This window comes from Ictidomys tridecemlineatus, chromosome 1 (assembly GCF_052094955.1).
Source record: "Ictidomys tridecemlineatus isolate mIctTri1 chromosome 1, mIctTri1.hap1, whole genome shotgun sequence".
NCBI classification, from domain to species: domain Eukaryota; kingdom Metazoa; phylum Chordata; class Mammalia; order Rodentia; family Sciuridae; genus Ictidomys; species Ictidomys tridecemlineatus.
In genome coordinates, this window is record NC_135477.1 from 222118074 (window position 1) to 222139804 (window position 21731).

The following is a 21731-nucleotide window of genomic DNA, read 5'->3' on the forward strand; positions in this document are numbered from 1 at the left end:
TCTAGATGAGAGATGATATGTTTATTTTTATGTATCAATCATATTTTAAAAGCCTAAAAAGGATAGCAAAATAATGTATTTAATATATTACCATTTGTGTACAAAGGAGGGACACATCCACATGTGTGTCTATATGCACAGATTATCTCCACAGTGATATCTAGAACCTGGCAGTAATGGTAACGTCCTGGGAGACCTTGAAGGAGACAGGTAAGTAGGAGACTTTTCACTAGGTACTCTTTTGTATTCTGAATTTTCTATCACATGCAGATACGGGGTTAATAATCTTCTGGGCAAAAAAAAAATATTGAGAATCAGTAACATCCAATGTTACCAATGATGTGGTATGAATGGAATGGGAATTTTTAAATTTTTCAAATGGGATATAAATTGGTACAATTACATTTGGCATGTCAGAGCCTTAAAAAACATTCTGGCCAGGTACAGTGGTACACACTTGTAATCCCAGCAATTTGGGAGACTGAAGCAAGAGAATTGCAAGCTCAAAGCCAGCCTCAACACCTTATCAAGACCCTGTTTCAAAATTTAAAAAATAAAAAGGGCTGGGAATGCGGCTGAGTGGTTAAGCACCCCTGGATTCAATCCCCAATACTGAAAAGAAAAACCATTCTGATCTGCACCTCTGGCTGTTTCTGCAGGATGACTCCTAAAAGCAGAATTATTGTGTGAGGTTTGCAGAGTAATAGTCTCCCAAATAGTCCCCCAGTCCTAATCCCTAGAGCCTGATATCATTTTATGTTACATGGCAAGGAAAAATTAGGCTGCAAGGAATGGTGGTGGCTAATCAGGTGACATTGAGGTGGGGAGATTGTCCTGGGATATCCAAATAGAGACAACATAATTGCCAGGGTTCTTACAGGTAGAAGAAGAGGCAGGAGCATCAAGATCAGAGTAATGCAGAGGACTCAACCAACCATTGCTGGCTTTGGAGATGGAAAGCAGCCATAGTAAGTCCAGCAACATGGGCAGCCTCAAGAAGCTGGAAAGGCAAGGAAATTCATGTTCTCCCAGGCCCTCAGCATGAATGCAGTCCTACCAACTTCTTGATTTTAGCCCTGTGAGAGCCATTAGTAGACTTCTATTCTCCTAAACAGGAAGGTAATAAATTAATGCAGTTTTAAGCCACCAAGGAGGTAGTAATCTGTTACAGCAATAATTGGAAACTAATACACTGTATCAAAGAAGTGTTATCTATTCACATAAAGAATTCTAAGTGTCTAACAATAAGGGAATGGAAAATAAGTGATGCTATATGTGTGTGAAGAAATATACAGTTAACACTTGATTTTAGAATTTGTAAAATGTCAAGAAAATATGTTGTAAAGAGCAATTTATAATCTGGTATCTGTTTTTAATTATATATATATAAATAATTATTCTAAATTTATATATATATATATATATATATAAATAATTATTCTAAATATATATATATAAAAATTCCAGTCAGGGTTCTGCTACAGAAATGAGGAACCAGGGAAATATAAGAATTAAATCCATGTAATATCATGAGAAAACTATAAGGGTCGGCTTTCAAGGGGCTTCCAGGTCATAGCTACCTCTGTCTGGATGAAAAAGGGGAATGTCAGGTGGAGTCACTAGCCTGAGTCCATGCACTAAAAAGGCAGTGGAAATGAGATGGGCCCTTTTCTTCCCATGCCCTTTCTCACAGCCATTATACTCACTTGCATGGTATAAAGAATATTTAAATCTAACAACCACATTTATCTCCCTCCATATTTGAAATATAATTAGAAGAAACTCCAGAAACAAACATCAATTAATCCACCACCCTGAAAGCAAAGACTGGAGTTAGACTACCTGGATTTAAATCCATCTCCACCTCTTCCTAATGTGGCCCTCTGGCAAGTCACCTTGCTCTGGGTGCCTGAGCACCTTCTCAGTAACAGGGAATAATATCAGTGCCTACCCCAAGGGCTGCCTAAGGATGGAGAGCATGGAGGCCAGGCACTTAGGAGGGAGTCTCATAGGGCAAACAGCTCAATTACAGTAGCAATTGGTTTCATAACACTTTCTTATACTTATCAAGTATTATTTATCACATATTAATTTTCTATCACAAAAACAAAAACTTCATTTTAGAACACTCCAGCTGGATGTTAACCTTTCCCCCAAAATAAAATCATCATAGTTGTATGAAAAAAAATTCAAATGTCAAGACTCATTGCCTTGCAGCAGATTTTATCAGTTATATATATACTTCCTGTTGATAAGAGAAATAATAAAGACACACAAGGTTTATTTAGAAGTGGAAAGTTCAAAGGTCCTGAGTATTTTTTACTCTCAAGCCCATTAATTTTATATAAGCACCATCACCCTCGATTTGTTGCATAAAAATCACCCTATTTTTGTTAACAACAAATGTGTAAAATAGCACCCCAAAAGTTTTAGAGGGCAAAAGGGAGAACTTTTGATAATAAGAGAGGTGTAAGAGAGGATCAGTTCTCAGTCAATTTTGATTTATAGGTTGATACTTTTAAATATGGACATTTATTACTGATTCAATGCAAATGTCTCACCCTGTTGGTGATGGATACTCAATTTCCAGCCTAGAGCCCTCATGAGCAGGATCTGGGTGTCCTTATCTTTCCTGCTGGGCTGGAGATAGCCAAAGGAACCTGCTTGGTGTTGCTGGGGCACTTTCACACACAGGATGTGGTGCCACCGCCTCCCTTTAGGACAGGCAGCTTTGGCTTCTGTTGACATGAGAATTCTAATCCAGTGCTCTCTTCTTTGTCCAATACTACATATGGCATCTACTCCCAAGTGACACAGAGAGTGATCGAGTTTATGGCAACCACCCTTTTAAATCAGTTTTAAAACTATGAGTCGAGTTTTACTTATTCCAGATCTTTAGCAAGTTTGTGGGTTGGAAACACATTTACCAGAAAAGGGTAGTCGGTAAGCCCGGACTCTCACTGAATTTCAGCATTATTTTATGACTTGTTCATTTTCTACATCAAACAACTTTTTAGTCCCCAGAGAAAGAAAAATCATCCAAGTACATGACCTCTAAAGGACCTATGTATAAACCTCAATAGGAAGTGATTTTACTTTTATTCACAAATTCCATACACACAAATAAAGGAAGTAAGACCATTAATTTAGTCAGCAGTTAGAGATAAGGACCAGGCAGGAAATGACTTTTTATATGATGTCATCCAGGGCTGTGTCAGAGGAGACAGGCGGGGCATGTCCCTTGTCTGATTTCTTACAGATCTCTCCCAGCCCTCTGAATGAAAACATGGCATGGCCAGGGGCCAGTTTAATTGTAAGTTACATCAACACGAGTCGCTCCAGTGTGTGACTCTGATGTAGACAGCATTCTGATATGGAAGGAAAGAAGGATTGAGAAAGGAATGAAGGGAGACAAGACAAGGAAGGAGGAAGGGAGAGAGGAAGAAGAAGGATTCTAGTAATTTAGTAAGATAAACTTCCACTTCAGAAGTTGGTGAATATTCCTAGGAATTTTATATTTATATATAGCTGAACAATCCTGTCCTTGGGTAATTTTTAAAGTGGTCATTTTTACTTTAGAGAATATGTGGAGTGATATTGACAATGTAAATCACTTGGATCTCACTGGGTCCTCTTTAATTATCAGGCTTAGGACACATGAGAACGGTAAATTGGGCTTAAATCCCAGTTTGTGTGCCTCTGAGAAAGTTACAAGGGTTATAAAGTCCTTTTATCCTGTAAGATATGTCTCCTAATCTGGAGGGCCCAATGTAATCCCAATGGTTCTTCAGATGTGGACAAGGAGGACAAAGGAGTGTGACAGAGTGATTTCATGTGGAAAGGTCTCTATAAGACTTTGCTGGATTTCAAGATGGAAGGGAACCAGTAGCTAAGGAATGAAGGTGTCATCGTGAAGCTACTAAAAGGCAAGAAAATGAATCCTCCCCTACTATCTTCAAAGAGGAACGAAAGCCTACTGACACCCCTGATTTTTAGTTCAATGAAATCTATTTTGGATTGCTGACCTCCAGAACTGCAAGACATCAATTTGTGTTAAGTCACTGAGTTTGTGGTAATTTGTTCCAGCAAAAATAGGGAACTAATACAATGACAAAAATGTTCACTGCAGCATGTTTTTAACAAAGAACTTGTAAGAAACTCTATTGGTCCAAATACCTGAGGGGTACTTTATAAACAAAGTACCTGGAGATTGGGTGATCCCATCAGTTTAATCTGAGGGACCTGTGGCAAATGGCATCACAAGGACAAGAACAAGTGTGGAAGAGATCACAGTGAAGCCAGAGAGAGATTCAGGAACATGTTTACTTTCATGAGAATGAACTGGAGCCCTTCAAGAACTATCTTAATACCCTCCAAGGGTAGTGCTTCTAGTGACATAACCACCTTCCACAAGGCCTTAGCTCTAGAAGATTCCACCACCTCTCTACAACACCACACTGAGGACCAAGCCATATCCAAACCATAGCAGCCACCTACAAACTTACTATGGGAACCTGATAAATGGTGTTGCCACTATAGATGCTGAAGACTTTAGGCGTTCACTCAAGAGAGAGCTGTTGGTGATGATCTTTCTGCCTGGCTAGCATTTGCCATTCAAGGTAAACCAGGAGGCAGGGAAATGACAGCAAAGAAACCCACTGGGTTAGTAGGTTGTTCTCCTGGTAAATACACAGCACATATAAAACATCAGTGAAACAGTAGTATTTTTGAGTCACCTGATCTTGATTTCACTTTTATGATAAATCTATAAATATTCCAGACACTGCACTAAACCCTGGAAAATAGAAAGCAAAAAAAGCCAAATGAATGAAGAGGGAAAGTGGGCAAGGGAAATACACAGTGTAACAGAAGTCAAGGCCGAGGAGAAATGGGGACCATGGCAACAAAGGGAAGGACACCTAACCAGGCAGGGTGGGAAGGCAGAGCAGGGACAGCTGCCAGTGGGAGGTAAGGCCTGAACCCAGTCCCAGAGGAGGAGCAGGATTCAGCCAGACAAAGAAGTTTTGGAAGGCCAAAGAGGCAGAGGAAACAGTCCACAAAAGGCCAGTTGGCAGGAGGTCCAATGTGGGTATCTGGGTGGGGTGGCATCTGAGAAGCCAGGAAACTCTAAAATGCTACATAATGGATTTGTACAGAATTACCTTTGTACAGTTCTCTGGCCCTTACTTTCCCCACCTTTGTAATAGAAGAACCATAAAAACTTTCCGGAGGGGATTAAGGGATCTTCTCAGTCTCGGGGCCAGAAAAGGACACTCAGCTTCAGAAGTCGCTGTCCTGTGTTCCTTCCTGAAGACCATTGCTGCTTCCAGAAAGGTCCCTCTGCCCTGGGAGGCTGGGGCCACTTATGGGATTTTTAAGCCCCAAGGCATTGAAGAATGAAAAACATTTTGTGATACATTGTAATCATTCATATTGAACAAATCACTTCTGACACATCGACTGAAAATTCAACATATAATTATGCTATTCAAAGTGGATTACACACTAAGACTATTAATTCATCATTCATTACAGACCATGTGTTCTAGCAATGGAACAGAGAGTTAAATTTATATAATGAATGTTTTCTTCTTTCCATCCCTTCACTGACTCTCTGTGACTCTCTATAAGACCTCATTTAGAGAAAACCTTAGAGCACCATGTTAAATGAGAGTCTAAACAGTCGGTGGTGCTAGGCCCTATTTATATTTACTTGAAGAAAGAAAGTGAAATTGTACATCAGAATCATCTGGGGAGCTTTTAAAACATTTGGAAGTCTGGGCCCCACCCTCTAGCTACTGGGTCAGTTGGTCTAGAATGGAATTCAGGGATCATAATATTTTTAAAAGCTCTCTAGATGATGCTAGTATAAAGTTAGGGTCCAGAATACTATAACCAAAAGTAGGAGAGACTGAGAAAATAATCCTTTAACATTTACCAGCTCATTTGCAGACTTTTTTTTTTTTAGAAGACAAACCATGGTAAAAATAGATGAATGAATAGCACAAAAGGTGCTAGGCAAGCCTCACCAAGGACAGTCTTGTTGTAAAGAGAAGTCCTGGCAAGCTGGCAGAGTGCAAGAGCTCAATGGAGGCCCTACCAAAAAGAGCATCCATTCCTATGTTTGAACATTAGGGAGTGGGAAGGAATCCAGAAGAATTGTGAATGTTCCATTGAGATGTGCTGATTCAGTTTGAAAATGTCAAGTGGCAGCCTTCAGACCCGGAATTATGAGATCCCCAGTGTGGATGGCGAGGCAACCACTGGGCTTCAGCCCCTGCTTTGGAGATCCCAGAACTGAACAGAGGCAGCACCTAGGGCCACCAGGTGAACTTAACAGCACTGAGTGGCAAGGTCAGATGTGTGCACCCAGGAACTGACAACCTAGGTAGTTTTCTGTGTCTGACGGCTAGTTAGGATATTATATCTGGGGACTTATAAATAAAATAACTCTCTAAGAGCTAACTTATAACAGATCATATCCAAGGAGAATGAAAGACTTGAGTGAGGCAAAAATACTACTAAACTACAAAGGAAGAAGTTCATCAAAAGGAGCAGCCGCTGTGGTGGAAGCACAGAATACACAGGAGGGGACTGTCCCTGTGCTTGCCAACTCCTTACTGGGGACACAGTGACCCAGTCAAGGGACTCAACTCAACTGACCTCAGCTCTCACTATGCATGCCACCCTCATGTCCAGAAATGGTCAAAGAGCCTCTGAAATGGTCTTTCTGCTGCTGCCTTTGCCCACCCACTCAGAGCGGCCAAAAGGCTCCTGTCATAAAACAAGGCAGATCATACTCTTCCCTGCTCTCAGCCTCTAGGGACTCCCCCTCTCTCTCCGAAGGAAAGCCTACATCCTCCTAACAGGTCAAATGACCCTCCCTGGTCTCTTCCCCACTCACCTAAGTAGGAGGGCTCAGCTTCACAGCCCACAGGTTGAACCTGCTACTGATGTTCTAGAATGTTCTTCCCAAGTTATTCACATGGTTCACTCTCAAATCTTTCTGGTCTTTATTTCAGGTTGGGATCCCTTGCCTGACCACCTCATTTAAAATTATAAATTCCCTCATCCCTCACTATTCAAACTCCCTCCCGTCTTCCCTATTTTATTTTTCCCCACAGCACTGTCAACTGCTAAATATCATCTATCTTATTAATGTATTTATGTCTCTCCATATACATACACTAGATGCAAATTTTCATTTATTGAATGAAGGCAGAAACCCATCAGCCCTGGGGTCCAGGATACCTCTACTGTGCTTGGTGGCTTCATTAAGAGGTTGAAACTAAATTACTCAAATATGTAATTGATGAGGATGGTTTGGTTCCCCCACAGGATTTGTCCTCAGGAGAGAACAGCAGAAGTCTGGTCTTGTTGGAAGTGCGTGTACTGGAGAAGTACAAGAACCAGCATGGTGAGTGATTACTTTCTCATGGCATTTAAGACTTTAGACTTCTAAAGCTTTGATGGTGGCGAGTTCTCTAGTCCTGATCTCTTGGGGGATGCCTAGGCCACCCCCTCAGAGGCCAGCCTCCCTCACTAACTTCTGGAGTCCATCTTTCAGTAGCACGTTGGCCCATGGGGATTTGACAGTCAAAAGACAGCCCTTCGCAAATAGCTCAGAAGGGCATGATGTGCAGTAACTTGTCACCAAGCCCAGGCACAAATTTGCATCCTACAGGCTGGTGTGCAGAGGCAGCGCCAGCTGAACAAAGCCGCACTGTGGCTATTTGCTCCTCCTGTAGCCACCGACCCCGCCATTCTCCTGAAACTAGAACAGAGGTCTGTCTTTGTGAAAGACTGCCCTCATAGGCAGCAACTGACTGTGCAGGGTGATGCCAACTCGAGGGCTCGCATTTCTCCATTTTATTTCTTTTATAAAATGCAATTTAGTGTTATTCACAAACCTGGAGAGTCAGAAAGGTCTTTCTGTCCTTGAGACTATATTTCTGCTGTATTTATTGCTCTGTGCCTGGGTGCTGCTGGGACCACAAGGAAAGCGTAGATAGGGACGGGCCTTGTCCTCAAGAAACACATCACCTCCCAATCATGCCGTGTGTGTGTGTGTGTGTGTGAGTGTGTGTGTGTGTGTGTGTGTGTGTGTGTGTGTGTCTGCCTGACTTGTGTTCTCAAGTGAGCTGGAAAGTGCCTAAGAACACAAGCTGTGGAATCAGGTGACTGCACTGGAATTCCGGCTCCGTCTCTTTCTGGCTATGTGATAAGCCTCAGTTTCCTGTTTACAAAATGGCTTAGTAGCAGAGTTCTATAGATGAAGCAATGGGATTAATAGCAGGAAACAGAATTATACCCATAATAAATACTCATGTATAAGTGGTTAGAAAAAGAAATCGATATTAGCTCTGGATCTATAGGCAATAAGTTACTAAATGCCATCATGAAAGTGACAGGAGTACAAAGAAGGGACAAGACACTGGGAAGAGAGGATTATGAGAGGCTTCCCAGGTCAGGGAGAAAGAGAAACATTTTGATTCAGAAGACATAAGAACAACTGGCATCATACAAAATAAGAGAGCATGTTCTGGTCATACTTGGCTTCACTGCCTATTTTACACATTCTCTTAAGTCACTTCTAATACCGTTGAGCTTCGACAAGGGGTGAATGGAGTGAAGACTGGTCTGGTTACTGTTTTGAGTCCACTGTTTTTGTGGCTTGAACAATTTACTTCCAGGTCTCAGAGCAGCTGGTGTAGAGCTGTAGTTTCACCCACCTTTAGATATCCTTTTTTATTTTGTTAGTCCCTCTGTCAATTTCAAATTTTATCTTTAACTACTTTTTAAAGTAGCAAATACATTTCATCATTCAAATACAGAAGCTATAATACATATTGAAAAGTCTCCCTCCCACCCTGGCCCCCTGTTTCCAGCCCCAGAAGCAAACAGTATTACCTTGTGACCAATTTTTCTTGGCATTTACCTTCATAAGTAATCTACAATAAGCAAACAATTTGTTTTGTTCAAAGTATAGCATATGAAATATTGCTTTGCTTTTGTTAATTTAATTTTTTCTTGGGAAATTCTTGATAGAGTTTTTCTCTTTTTAAATGAGTGATACTATAGTTTTAAATTGTTTAGATGACTATGGAATTTGTCATGAGAACACCTGTCAGACTTACATAACTTAAAGGAAAACTTCCTTCCTATAGACTTTAGAATTAGAACATTAAAAAGCACCATTTGGATTGATGGTGTGGCTCAGTGAGTAGAGTGTATGCCTAGTAATTGTGAGGCCCTGGGTCTGATCCCTACCACCATACACACACACACACACACACACACACACACACACACAGAAAGCACAATTTGTCACAAAAGCCCCTTTCCTTTGGAATTATAGGGTTTACTCTCCTCAAAGGCATTGTGGTTCTCACAAAGAACACATCGACTCCCAGACTTGACAATCCCACACAGTTAAACCTTACACTGAATATGTCATTAGCACCTTGCTTCTCCAGTTGGCTTACAAGAGAATTCACAGGCAATTAAAAAAAAAAAAGATTGAAAATAGATTCTGACACCAACAGATACATTGAAGCAGTATCAGTTTTAAATGGAACCTAATTTGCTACATTTTAAACTGCACTTTATTCTTTTAGATTTTTCTTTCCAAGAGAAGTATTTTCAAAAACAAAACTATAGGGCTGAGGTTGTGGCTCAGTAGAGCACTTGCCTAGCATACATGAGGCACTGGGTTTGATCCCCAGCACCACATAAAAAAAACTAAATAAACAAAATAAAGCTATAAAAAGAAAAACAACAACAACAAAACAAAGCAAAACAAAACCCCTACATTTTCTACAATGTTTAGGTTGAACGAAATGGAATCCACAAACTGATTGACTACACTAATATTTTATTCCATTCAAGGCATGGCTGCCCCAAAAGCCACTCAGAGGCAGTAAAATCAACTTCCCAGAGCAAACGCATGGAGCATTTCAAAGTGCCTGCGTGTGGCATGAGGTCAGAGTTGAACTACCAAACACTGAGCAGGCTTCCCTACTTTGTCTTAGGTCTCAATATTGCAAATATTTAATATTTCTGAACATATATTTTAACATTTAAGTTGTGAAAGAATAATTCAATAAAACTACTATTAACCTGGTGAATCAAAACAGAATGCTGAGCTGTCTTCAAATATTCCTGGTTAAAGCTATGGGCTGGCGCTTAGCTCTTGAAGACCAAGGGGAGGTGTCTGAAAAGGATTGTCTCTGGAGAGCTGAGCCCATCCCTAACCCATCAGGAGGAGCTTGGTGAGTCTGAGAAGCAGAGGAGAATTCGTCTACTGTGCAGGAGTCTGTGCTAGGATTCTAGTAGAAAGGAGCCTGGAATGAGGTTTGATCTCCTGGCCTGGAAAACAGGCAGGGGTCTGGGCTGAAGCAGAAACCCCTGCTTGACAGGGACCCAAGTGTGGATTCCTTTATTTTCCATGCCAAAGCTGACATAATATACATAATATTCTTATTTAAATCCTTTGTCTGATCCCTTCTCACATAATCGCAGAGATCTTTATTGTATCACTAAGCTTTGGGCTTATCATTGGCCATGTGCAGGTCTCTGAAGGGGACTACAAATGAGGAATTGGTTCCAAAAGGTTAAGTCATTAGCCCAAATTTACAAAATGTTCAGGATCAGAACTATGATTTGTAAAGAACCTGTTATGGTTTAGATATGAGGTGTCCCCCCAAAAGCTCATGTGATAGACACTGCAGGCATATTTAGAAGTCAAATGATTCTGAATGCTATAACCTAATTAGTAGATTGATCCATTTGATAGATTAATAATTTGAATGCAACTGTAGGCAAGTGGCGAAGAGCAAGAAGTCAGTCACTGGGAGCATGCCCTTGAGGATTATATATCATGCCCCTGGTCCCTAGCTGTTTCCCAGCTGCCATGAGCTGAGCAGCATTCCTCTACCACACCCTTATGCAATGATGTTTTGCCTCACTTGGGCCCAGAGGAATGGAACAGGCCATAGACGGAACCCTTGAAACTGTGAGCCCCAAATAAACATTTCCTCCTCTAAGTTGTTCTTGTCAAGTATTTTGGTAACAGTGATAAAAAGCTAACACAGTACCTAATTCTGAAATTTTCATCACATGCCATGTTTTTTATTTTTTAGAAAAGAGTATTGAAAATGGTCAAGGATTTTATAGGATATTTAATCTAATACTCTTGACAATTCAACACAATCTAAATAGGCCTACTGCACAACTGAGAGATGGGTTAGTGAGTTGCCTGAGGTCATGCAGAGTGGAGAGGCTAGGATCTGACCCAGGTCTCTGGGCCCAAAGCACTGCCTTTCTCCCTGATGTGCTGGGTCAGCTTGCAGAGAAGCCTGACAACTCAGCAATTAAGTCCTGAGAGCCATTTCCTGGGGTGACTGGAAATTTAAACCACAGGAAAAACGAGGTCTGATACCTCTGACCACTTCAAACTTAAGAGATATTTCCAGTGTAGGCTGGCAGAACACACAGCGACAGAACACCACACATGCTTAGGGTTTCTAAGTCTTCTTGAAGGTAGCTTCACATGGACCACTGGCCTTGTCTTTGGCACGCTACTATAACAAATTCACCCAGAGAAGTTGGACAAGCATCCAAGGTAGCATTTTTGGAAGCTCCATGTCTGCCACAAGAATGATGGGATTGGGACATTCAGAGATCCAGAATCAATGGAAAGAATTTGTGATCCCTGAAACGCTGTGTCCTGGATTAACTACCCCCTGCCCACCATCTCAGGGGCAGAAAGCCTGGCTTCTGCTACTGGGTATTTCAGATTTCTGGCCCCCGAGCCCTAGCACCACAGTATCCTTACCATAGGACCACTGATAACTCATCAGAGCTTACCACTCGGAAACACTGTTGCTCCCCATCTGTGACCAAGAGGCTTGTTGTGGCTAACTGCAACTGACAAATGGATTAAAGATTTGACCTGTGGGTGATTAAGACCACTCTATGGCAACTGAAGTGTGTTTATGTTCACATGGAGGTAGGAGCTGAACCATGTCAGAAGGCCCCACCTGACACACTTCCCATCTATGCCAGACTAGTCAGCCCCTCCTACTAAGAGACAACAGCAAAGCAGACTCTCCTCTTTCCCAACAAAAATGGGTGGCAAGAGCAGATTTTGAGAGGTTCCTTTTGTATCATCATGCCTGGTGTCTAGAGAGTGATAAGATTCCTCTTAATAGAGTGGTGGGGACTTGGGAAGGTTTAAAGATATCTCAAAGAAATGACATCCAATGAAATCCAACTTAAGAAGAATAGGTTGACCCAGACCAATTCGAATCTCAGCCCCATCACTTAGTTTGTGTGATCTCTGATCTTTTTGTTGTTATTATTGTTTTTGTTGTCATCAATGGACCTTTATATTATTTATTTATTCTTATGTGGTTCTGAGAATCAAACCCAGTGCCTCACACATGCCAGGCAAGTGCTCTACCACTGAGCCACAACCCCAGCCCAATCTCAGATCTTTTAAACTCATCTATAAACTGAAGATAGAATCTTCTTTAGAGGTCTGTTGTGAGGAACATCAGAAAAAGTTCATATTGAGAGGTACCAACCATTTCCTTTCCCTACTTCCACAGCCTTTGAGAAAGTCTTTCCTCAGTCTCCCCAGATCATGGGCAATTTGTCCAGCTTGGAAAAGATGTCTACCACTGATCCAAGTAGACCTGTGAGCTTCAGACATATCAGAAGATGCTAAGAAACTCAATCCATGCAGGAAAAAAAAAAAAAAAAGAAAATGGATCAAGAGACAAGGAGGTATCAGATTACTAAACCCCACAAAGATGGCAAGATTATCTACATGGGACTCTGGTCCCTTGTGGGATCTACCAGGTCCCTGAATCCATTTTTTCCCCCCTTTGGCTTAGATGGGTTTGAGTTGGCCTATTTCTGGCAACCAACCACGATAGCATGTGAAGTGCCTTACTTAAATGCTATGTGTCGGTTATTTGGCCCACAACAGCTATTACTTAAAAACCTCTTACTCACAATTTACTGCTATATACTAATTACTGATATTACTAATAAGCAAATTCTCTGTGGAACCACTTGAATAGCTTTTTTTTTTTTTTTTTTTGTAAAGTGGGATTGAACCCAGGGATGTTCTGCCACTGAGCTACACCACCCCACATTTTTTAAAATTTGTTGACACAGAGCACTAATTGACCCAGGCTGGCACTGAACTTGTGGATCCTTCTCCTCAGCCTCCCAAGTAGCTAGGACCACAGTCATGTACAATCACTACCAGCTATGCTTTTAAATAAATCCAATTAGCTAGAGTTTCATGGACAACTTAAATGGCAACTACAGATGAAAGCTTAAGACAGAGAACATGCCCTTCCATTTCTCTGTGTTAAATTCTCACAATAAATGCCTCTGTGATGGATGCACAAAAAATAATTATAACATTCCATTGAAGCTGAGAAATAAAGAAACTTTTGTTTATTTTTTAAAAGACAAACATGGCTGATCTGCACTAATTATAACATTTTGAAGGAAATAAAACATATTCAATATTTCTAGTCTATAAATAAATAATACCCTGTTTTACTTATTCTTTTAACCAAAGATAAAGTTGAAAATGAGAAAAAAAATGTATAATGCTTATAAATTTAAAGATATCAGAATCAGAAATGGTATTTGATTCTGAGAAAATTGAGACAAATGGAAAAAACAGCTATGGCAATGAACTTAGTAAAGAATAACATTTAAAAGTTTATGCATAAACTTTCCATGCTTGATTTGACAGACTACAACATTTTTTCAAGTCCGTAAGAACAGCAGCAAAATTTAAGACAATCAAAAAAAATTAACATTTAAGAATCCTTTGTTCATATTTTTATGAATAAATGCAAGACAACGGTGTAGGTGAAGCCTGAGAACATTCCAATGACTGTGTTTCTCTAGCCAATTTGCACTGGTTTACATTTCACCTTCAAATGTGTTCCCCCATTCCCGATATGAATCATCGCTTCAGATACAAAGGCCAGGAAGGCTTCTGGGTGACAATGTGTGGCTGCTGAACCAGTCTCACTGCATTACAACTACAGCATATAAGTAACTCTGTAATTAAAATAGCAAAACAGGCTCAAGCACACACACTCTCATGTTATGAACACATCATATGTCAGAATTACAGATTCTAGAAATAAAGACAAATAATGGCTTGAAGGGCATGATAGTTTATTTTAAAAAATTGTACCACACTGATCATGTTGACCAGCATACACATGATAATGGCTTTTCTCTTGGGTATCAACATTGCAGTATTTTTGTATACTGAAATGTTTCAAAGGACCAAGAACGTTAAGAGAATAAAGATCTTAAATGAAAATGGACACTAATAACTCTGGTGCTCTAACCCACAGAATTAATTTAAACCCCTTATGAATCAGCGACATAATGTTATCTAGTTATGAAGAACAAAAGTTCTCTTAGAAGTAGACAGCACGGACTTATACTTTTTTGTACTTTAATCTTTAGTTTTTATTAAGCTATGTCCACCCTGGCTAAAGCACAATCATACAACGATACCTCAGATAATTTCCATGCTACCATTGCACAAGTTTAGTTTTTTTTTTTACTAAAAAAAAAAAAAAAAAAAAATCAAACCATCATCAAAATAAAGAGGCAAATAAATGTGACTTTCAAATCATTTGAAAAGCATAGTGCTTTTTTGTCCAATACAGATTCAAATGCTATAAATTTCAAACTTCTGCAATAAAATTAATTTATATATATCTATTTATATATGGGTTTTGTTTATAAGAACTGTATTTTTCAATCAATAAGAGAAAGTTACTCTTTAGAGAACAACATATTTGGTGGCATTTCCAAGTATCTGTAATAGACAAAGCCACATAATGTTAAGTCTGGCTCTAAGTATTACAAGGTACAAAATTTTGACCAGAGACCAAAATTATATAATCTGATATTAAAAATCCAACCCATATGAGACTATTTTTGAGAGAGTAAATGTGCTGTTGAGTAACTATTCCAATAACCTTTTCTTCTTATGCCTTTCTGCAAACCAACCTTTTTTTTTTTTTTTTTAATCATTGTGACTCACCACTATTTCATACTGATCTCTTTACTTCCATGTTACCATTTCAGTACCGGGATTTCTGAGGCAGCGTTAAGTTTGATTTCATAAAACAGTAGACACTTTAACCTTTCAGTGACAGTTTAAATCTGTAAACTCAAGAATCACATTATTTAGCTCAGCAACTATAAAAACATTTGAGGTTTTGGCATTTCAAGCCAGAATCTCTTTGTGCTTTTAAATTAAGCTGCTTTTGAATGTTTTTGGTATTTATCAGCCATTTGTATTTCCCTTATAATAAAATACATTTAAAATAGTTTTTAAGGTTAAATGTCGGGGGGGTAGGGCTTTAATCAATACTTTCTTTGTTTCAGCACAGTTTAAATCAGTAACTTTTTCCTTCAGTATTGGAATAGTAGAAATTATTTCTGGTCCCTCCTTAGATCAACCAACACCACTTTTATCACGTATAACACTGAAATTTACAGACATCCCTGAAAAGTTTTTGATTAAGTAAACGAGTGAATCACAGTGGAGTCTCAATCAGTTAACAGTGTAGATCCATTTATAAACAAACAAATAAACAAACAAAAAAACTGAATATTAAAAGAAAACCTTCAAGCTTAAAAAAAAAAAAAAAAGAAAGAAAAGAAAACCCTCCCAGGAACTGAAACCAAGTGTGTGTTGTCACTGATTCTGTACTTGTCTCCCCTGATTGATCAGACTCCTCTTTCTCCATATTATAAGACGTGTTTGCTAAAATCCTCACGCCCAGTTTTCAGGACACTTGCGTGAAGAGGCTATGCTACCGTAGCATCTAAGAGAATATAGTGCACCATCTCTTCCCTAATAGAATTCGTATCCAGAGCTGAGCATCGAGTCTCACTCCGCTGCGTTCACCAGCATGTTTCAGGAGATAATACTTGCTGTGCAGATTGATGACAGCTGATCCTCTCACTCCACCCCCACCCCTGCCAATATGAGGTTATAACCAGTTTATCGTCATGTATACTGGCTTTTTACTCTTTCAATCAGAAAAGTTGTGGCTTCCTTGGGGGGCGGGACGCAAAATGAAAAACCAAGAGTCTAAAGGCACAAAGTCGCATAGCTGCTCTAGTTGGAATTTGTAAACAGAGAACAGGTTGAATTTAGGTAATCCCAATCTGAGAGTGAAAAGGCATCCACAGCAGGCTTTATCCAGCCAGCTTCTTTGAGACCCTTCATGGGTTTTGAGGTCTACAAAGTATGCACTAGAATACCCATACTTCAAAAAGCAATAAGGCAAATAGTATAATCATTATTCCAAAAGTTACAATGGTAGTGTAGGCATACATAGTATAATTTAGTTACAATGTGTGGTACTGTTTCTATGATATAGCCATATTAATGGTTTCTCTCCTACATAATTATATATTCAGCTGGCTTTCAGTTGAACACAAAACCATCCTTGTACCACCACTGATAGTTGGCAATAGCTCTTTGACAGCAGTTTTTATTCTGCTGTAGAAATTATTCTTGAACTGAAAAAAGTTCACAATCCAATGTCCAGTCATTAAACACTATCATATTTGTGAAGAGCTTCTTCCAACTTCTGGGTTACTTTTTGGAAAAATATTATTTGTTGTTGTAAGAAATGCTGCATCTGTGATTTAAAGTCTCTTACTCGAATTTGATGGAAGTGGTGAATTTCAGCCAAAGTGGCAAAAGAAATAGTGTTACAGCGATCCTGAATGCCATCAGCCTTTTGGACCTCCATCTTCCCTTCTTCCACATGTCGCCTACTCTCCTTTACTTTGGTAAGAGCTCCTATGATTAAAAATAACAATAATTGGTTAATTAAAATATATGTACACATATCCCAATGATACAACTACATGTTACACAGAATCTTAGGTGTTGTAAATACTTACCTAAAGTCCTTTAGAATTTAAAAGTAATGACTATAATTAATCATTTTAAAAAGAAAGGCATCTGATAATGCTTTTGAACATTATCATTGCTATAGTTTCACTTCATCGAAAACTAGCATTTGCCATATTAATTAGGTACCTTTAGTAGTTCTTGGGAGATACTATACTTGGCAAATAATAAAGTACAAGGAATTGCCCAAGAAACTCTGCAGTTTTCATTTACTTAAATGGTGTGGTACCATTATGTCCATTCATTTCACAAGAATTATGTTATAAAAATGATACCCCACAGAGGATGCAAACCCGCTTCCTTGGAAAGTCTCACTAAAGCATTACTGTATCAGACTTCAGGACCAGTCTCTGAAATGTGTTCACACCCAACTGGGCTGATTTTGTAATTCATATTACAGTCATGGAGGTGCTTGGCAATGTTGCCAGTGTATAGTTAAAGGTCACTCACACTGGAGCTGGCAAGGCCATGCCTTGTTCACAGAGAGTACATGTGTAGCTGAAGTGCCTGATGTAGGGGGTTAATTGTCATGAATGCCTCATCCTGACTACTTCTATCTGGAGACCCATAACTGGAGAATCAGGGACTTGAACAATTAGAATTCATTACTTTTTCTTTAGGGACCATAGGCATCACTGAGTTTTCAGTCTGCCCTAATGATGACCCAAGAATGATGCCTAGAGGTACTATAGCTTCTTGTCAAGAAAGGGTATGCTCGGGTGAGGACAAGGAAATCAATCACTTTGATAGGTGCCACGTAAGAGTGGATTCTCTCCTGGAAGCATAGCCATGCAAAGACACAAAAGGTTGGGGATGTTTAGTGGTAGGAAATACAGGATATTCATGGGTTCTTGGGAATGAGTAATTGTTAAAAGTCCAAAGCACCTGAATACAGTCACTTTAAGAATTCCGATTTCCTTATGGAAATCAGTATGAACAATCCTCCAAAAGCTAGAAATGGAACCACCATATGACCCAGTGATACCACTCCTTGGTATTTATTCTAAAGAATTAAAATCATCATATTATAGCAATACATGCATACCCATGTTTGCAGCAACACAATTTTCAATACCCAGCCTAGGTGTCTATCAGCAGACAAATGAATGAAGAAAATATGAGATATATATGGAATTTTATTCAGTTAAATAAAAGTGAGATTATGTCATTTGCTGGAAAATGGATGGAACCTGAGATCACAATGTTAAGTAAAATAAGCCAAGCTCAGAAGGTTAAAGGTCACGTTTTCTCTTATAAGTGGAAATTAGAGAGGGAAAAAGGAAAAGAAAGATATATGTGTGTATGTCTTTAGGGTGGGGAATATCTCACAAAAATCAAAGGGAGATCAGTAGAATAGAGAAAAGGGACCAGGGGGAAGAAGGAGAGAAGAGAAAGGGAAAATATTGGGGAATGATACTGGCCAAATTACCGTGATACATTGTGTAAGAATATTTAACAACAAATGCCACCATTATGTACAACTATAATGCACTAACAAAAAAAAATGGGAAAAAGAATATGTAAAAGCTCTCTTAGTCAAATAAAGAGTTTAAAAGTTTTAAGTTGGGAAGGGAAATAAATTCAGATTTCCCAACTGCAGCCAGCACTGAAAGATAAGAGAGAAATTACGAGCCTGGTGGTCTGAGAACTTGGCACTCCTAAGGGGGAAAAAAAGACAGACTTAGTTTAAGAGGTCAGAAGTTGACAATGTTCAGTTCTAACCATGAAGACACCCACAAAGAAAGTTACCTAATTTGTAAATTTCCTCAAATCTCCTACAAAATAATACAGAATAAACTGGTACTAAATAAAATGCTTAAAGGTAAAAGAGTGTGCTTTTTCATACTTCAAAGAGCTGAGAAAAGAAAAGCTACCAACAACGAATATATGTACATGCATACTCACACATTTATTTTCATTCATTAATTCTAAATAAGATCTAAATGAGCAAAGCCCTGGAGCAGGAATGACATGCCGACATGCCAGCAAGGCAAGGGCACAGCTGCTTCCAAACACCACTTCCACCTCACCCAGTGGAAATGAGTGAGCTCTGCTGAACAGAGAGGACCAATTCAAGTCAACATGGCCTCAGGAAGACCCCTACCCTCAAAATTAAGAAGCAACCACCCTGAAAGTACAGTGCTTTCAACATTTCTTTTTCAGCTGACAGTATCAATAAAGCACTAAAATTTGCCTATTGTATATAAAAACAGAGGAAGGCCTCTCCACACCAAAAGAAAAACATGTCTTAACACATTATCTTTGATATGTTTGTATACGTTTCATATTTTTATATACAGAAATTGAAGTTGAAAAGACCAGGAAAGTTACAATTAAAAAAAAAGTCAAGGGGAAAATCTTTTTTAAAAAGTCAGCTGAGAATATGAAATCATGAAACATGTGTTCTAAAATGGCTTAAAAGAGAGAGAGAAGAAAATTAAAAGAGAAGTGTCTCGGGTGATCTGACTGTGGCTTTTTACCAGAGTCTGGCCATGGGAAGCTCTGAAACCTGGCCAGAGTTGTGTGAATTGTGACAGAGCTGCAGCTTGTCAAACTCCAAATTAGATCACCATATTTTTAGAAACAACTTCTATTATACTGAATTGCAGGTATGCATCTACAACCACCAATTTAGAGACAAACAACACATCATATCAGCATATCTTTTCAAAACCCGTGGATATAAGTATAAAGTATCTTTTAGGCCGAAGGACCTTCTGGTATTTAAAAACGTTAAGCTTTTGAAGAGTGCGTACAAAAGAAGCCAAGGAAAAAGACTCGTTTTTCTTCCAAGTACAGATCAGTTGGTAAATAACTCAATGTTGCCATTTTTAAAGCCCCCAAAAGGTTGGGCTCTGAGGCAAGAGTTTTAATTAATTTAAGGAACATTTTTGGAAGGCCTGACATGAATAGCACACATTGACAGGACAGGGAGAATCAAACATGTATAACTAGTTCCCATCCTCCAGATCTCACAAAGAAGCCACATGGCAAGGCACTCAGCAAAGGCTTACTACCTGGACACAAAGTAGAACAGGACAACAGTGATGTAATTTCACATGGGAGCTGGATGTGGCTTTCCCCAAGATGACATGTGAACTGTGTCAAAACAGAAAATACTCAGAGGCACATCTACTGAGGTGAGGACGGCAAAGAGGCACAGGGAATAAGAATGTACAGACAGTAAATGGCAGCTCACCAAAATAATCTTAATATATGCTAGGCACTTTCCAGACTGTCTTCGACTCTCACTGCAGCTTGCAACAGACAGTGCTCCTATTTGTACCAGGGAATTGAGGCAGTTACTCAGCATTTTGAGCCTGAAAGTCACCCAGGAAACCCAGTAAGAGGCCAAGATGGGATCTGAATCATAACTGACTTCAAAACAAACACTACAAATATGCAGAGAAGAAACTCACAACTGAAGAGGCAAGAAAGCAAGGTCAGTCTAGGAGGGAACATGGTGAAAACTAATGTACCTGGGAGTCAGCAGCTTCCTCTCCTCCTGGTCCCAGCCTCCCCCTGGCACAGCTGTCTCCTTTCTCACCTTCCTTAAAATGGCCCCAGCTTTTGTTTTAACATAATTCAGAAAATACTGTGAGTGTAGAAAATGTTTAAATTTGAAAATTTCCCTCTGGAATTCTTACTTCATTCAATTCACTAACTGCACCTGTAAAGTTATAAAAACGTGGATGTGTAACCGATGTGATTCTGCAATCTGTATACGGGAAAAAATGGAAGTTCATAACCCACTTGAATCAAATGTATGAAATATGATATGTCAAGAGCTATGTAATGTTTTGAACAACTAAATAAAAAAAAGTTCCTTAACATGTCTAAGACACATGTTTTTCCTACCTTTGTAACAACTCAGGGGGCCACAAGACAAAATACTGAACAAGAAGCACATACTTATTTTGAAAGTCTAAACCCAAACTTAGACTAGAGAGGAGTTCCTTCTCTTTTTCTTTTCTTTTTTTTCCTCTTTCATTCTCTCTTCCCTCTTTTCCTCCCTCTGTCCCCTCTATCTACTTAGATCCTATTGGAGGATGACAAAAATTCTGAACTACCACCACAATTATATATAATTATTTTAGGGATTTGGGCTTTGTCTCTATTTTGGTACAGTTGAACATCCAGTAAAAAATTATTTTGCAAATTTGGAAGGCCAATCAAACCATTTGGAAGAGTAAGCGCTCAAAAGTTAATTCCATTTCAAATTTCCGTTGGACCCATTTAATGCAATTCAAATCCACTAACCTGATGTGTCTGGACTGCAGGAGCAGTGAGACAAGGAGGAGGAGATCTGTGTGTAAAAGTATAGGTATCATTTCTGTTTACGGGGCTCAAATTATTTTCTGAGGTGACCAAGCAAATAGGAATGAACAACTATATAACATAGTATATGAAGGTATTAAACAGCACACTATAAATGTACAAACTCATAGAATAGGGGGAGATGCAAATAATCAAGGACAATATGTCTCCACAAAACTGTACCCATGATTTACAACAAATTTTTAATGAAGAAAAAATAAACTCCCTTAACTGAAGTATAGTCTAACTTATCTTCTCCTAGATCCAACCTCAAAAGATGATTAACTATAAAACAAACTGACAGAAATGTACTAAAAAATTAAAATAAAACCCACAATCATTTTAGAACACATCTTGAGCAAGAGACAGAAGCCTGGCTCCTTCTATAAGAAGAGAACAACTGGCTACAAATATTCAAATG

The 21731-nt window shown here is 39.1% G+C and overlaps 1 protein-coding gene across 3 annotated transcripts in view; it reads right to left on the bottom strand.

The window, feature by feature from the left end:
- Snx18 (sorting nexin 18) overlaps window positions 1–21731 on the bottom strand; it is a 133332-nt gene that overhangs the window by 90064 nt on the left and 21537 nt on the right. Inside the window, exon 2 of one of the 3 annotated variants that reach the window (XM_005319637.5) lies at window positions 14194–16879. The exons of the other annotated variants lie outside the window; for them this stretch is intronic. Within the exon in view, the coding sequence (XP_005319694.2) occupies window positions 16626–16879 (254 nt within the window). The 3' untranslated portion in view covers window positions 14194–16625. Of the gene's footprint in view, window positions 1–14193; window positions 16880–21731 lie in introns of those variants that run through there. 3 annotated transcript variants of the gene reach the window in all.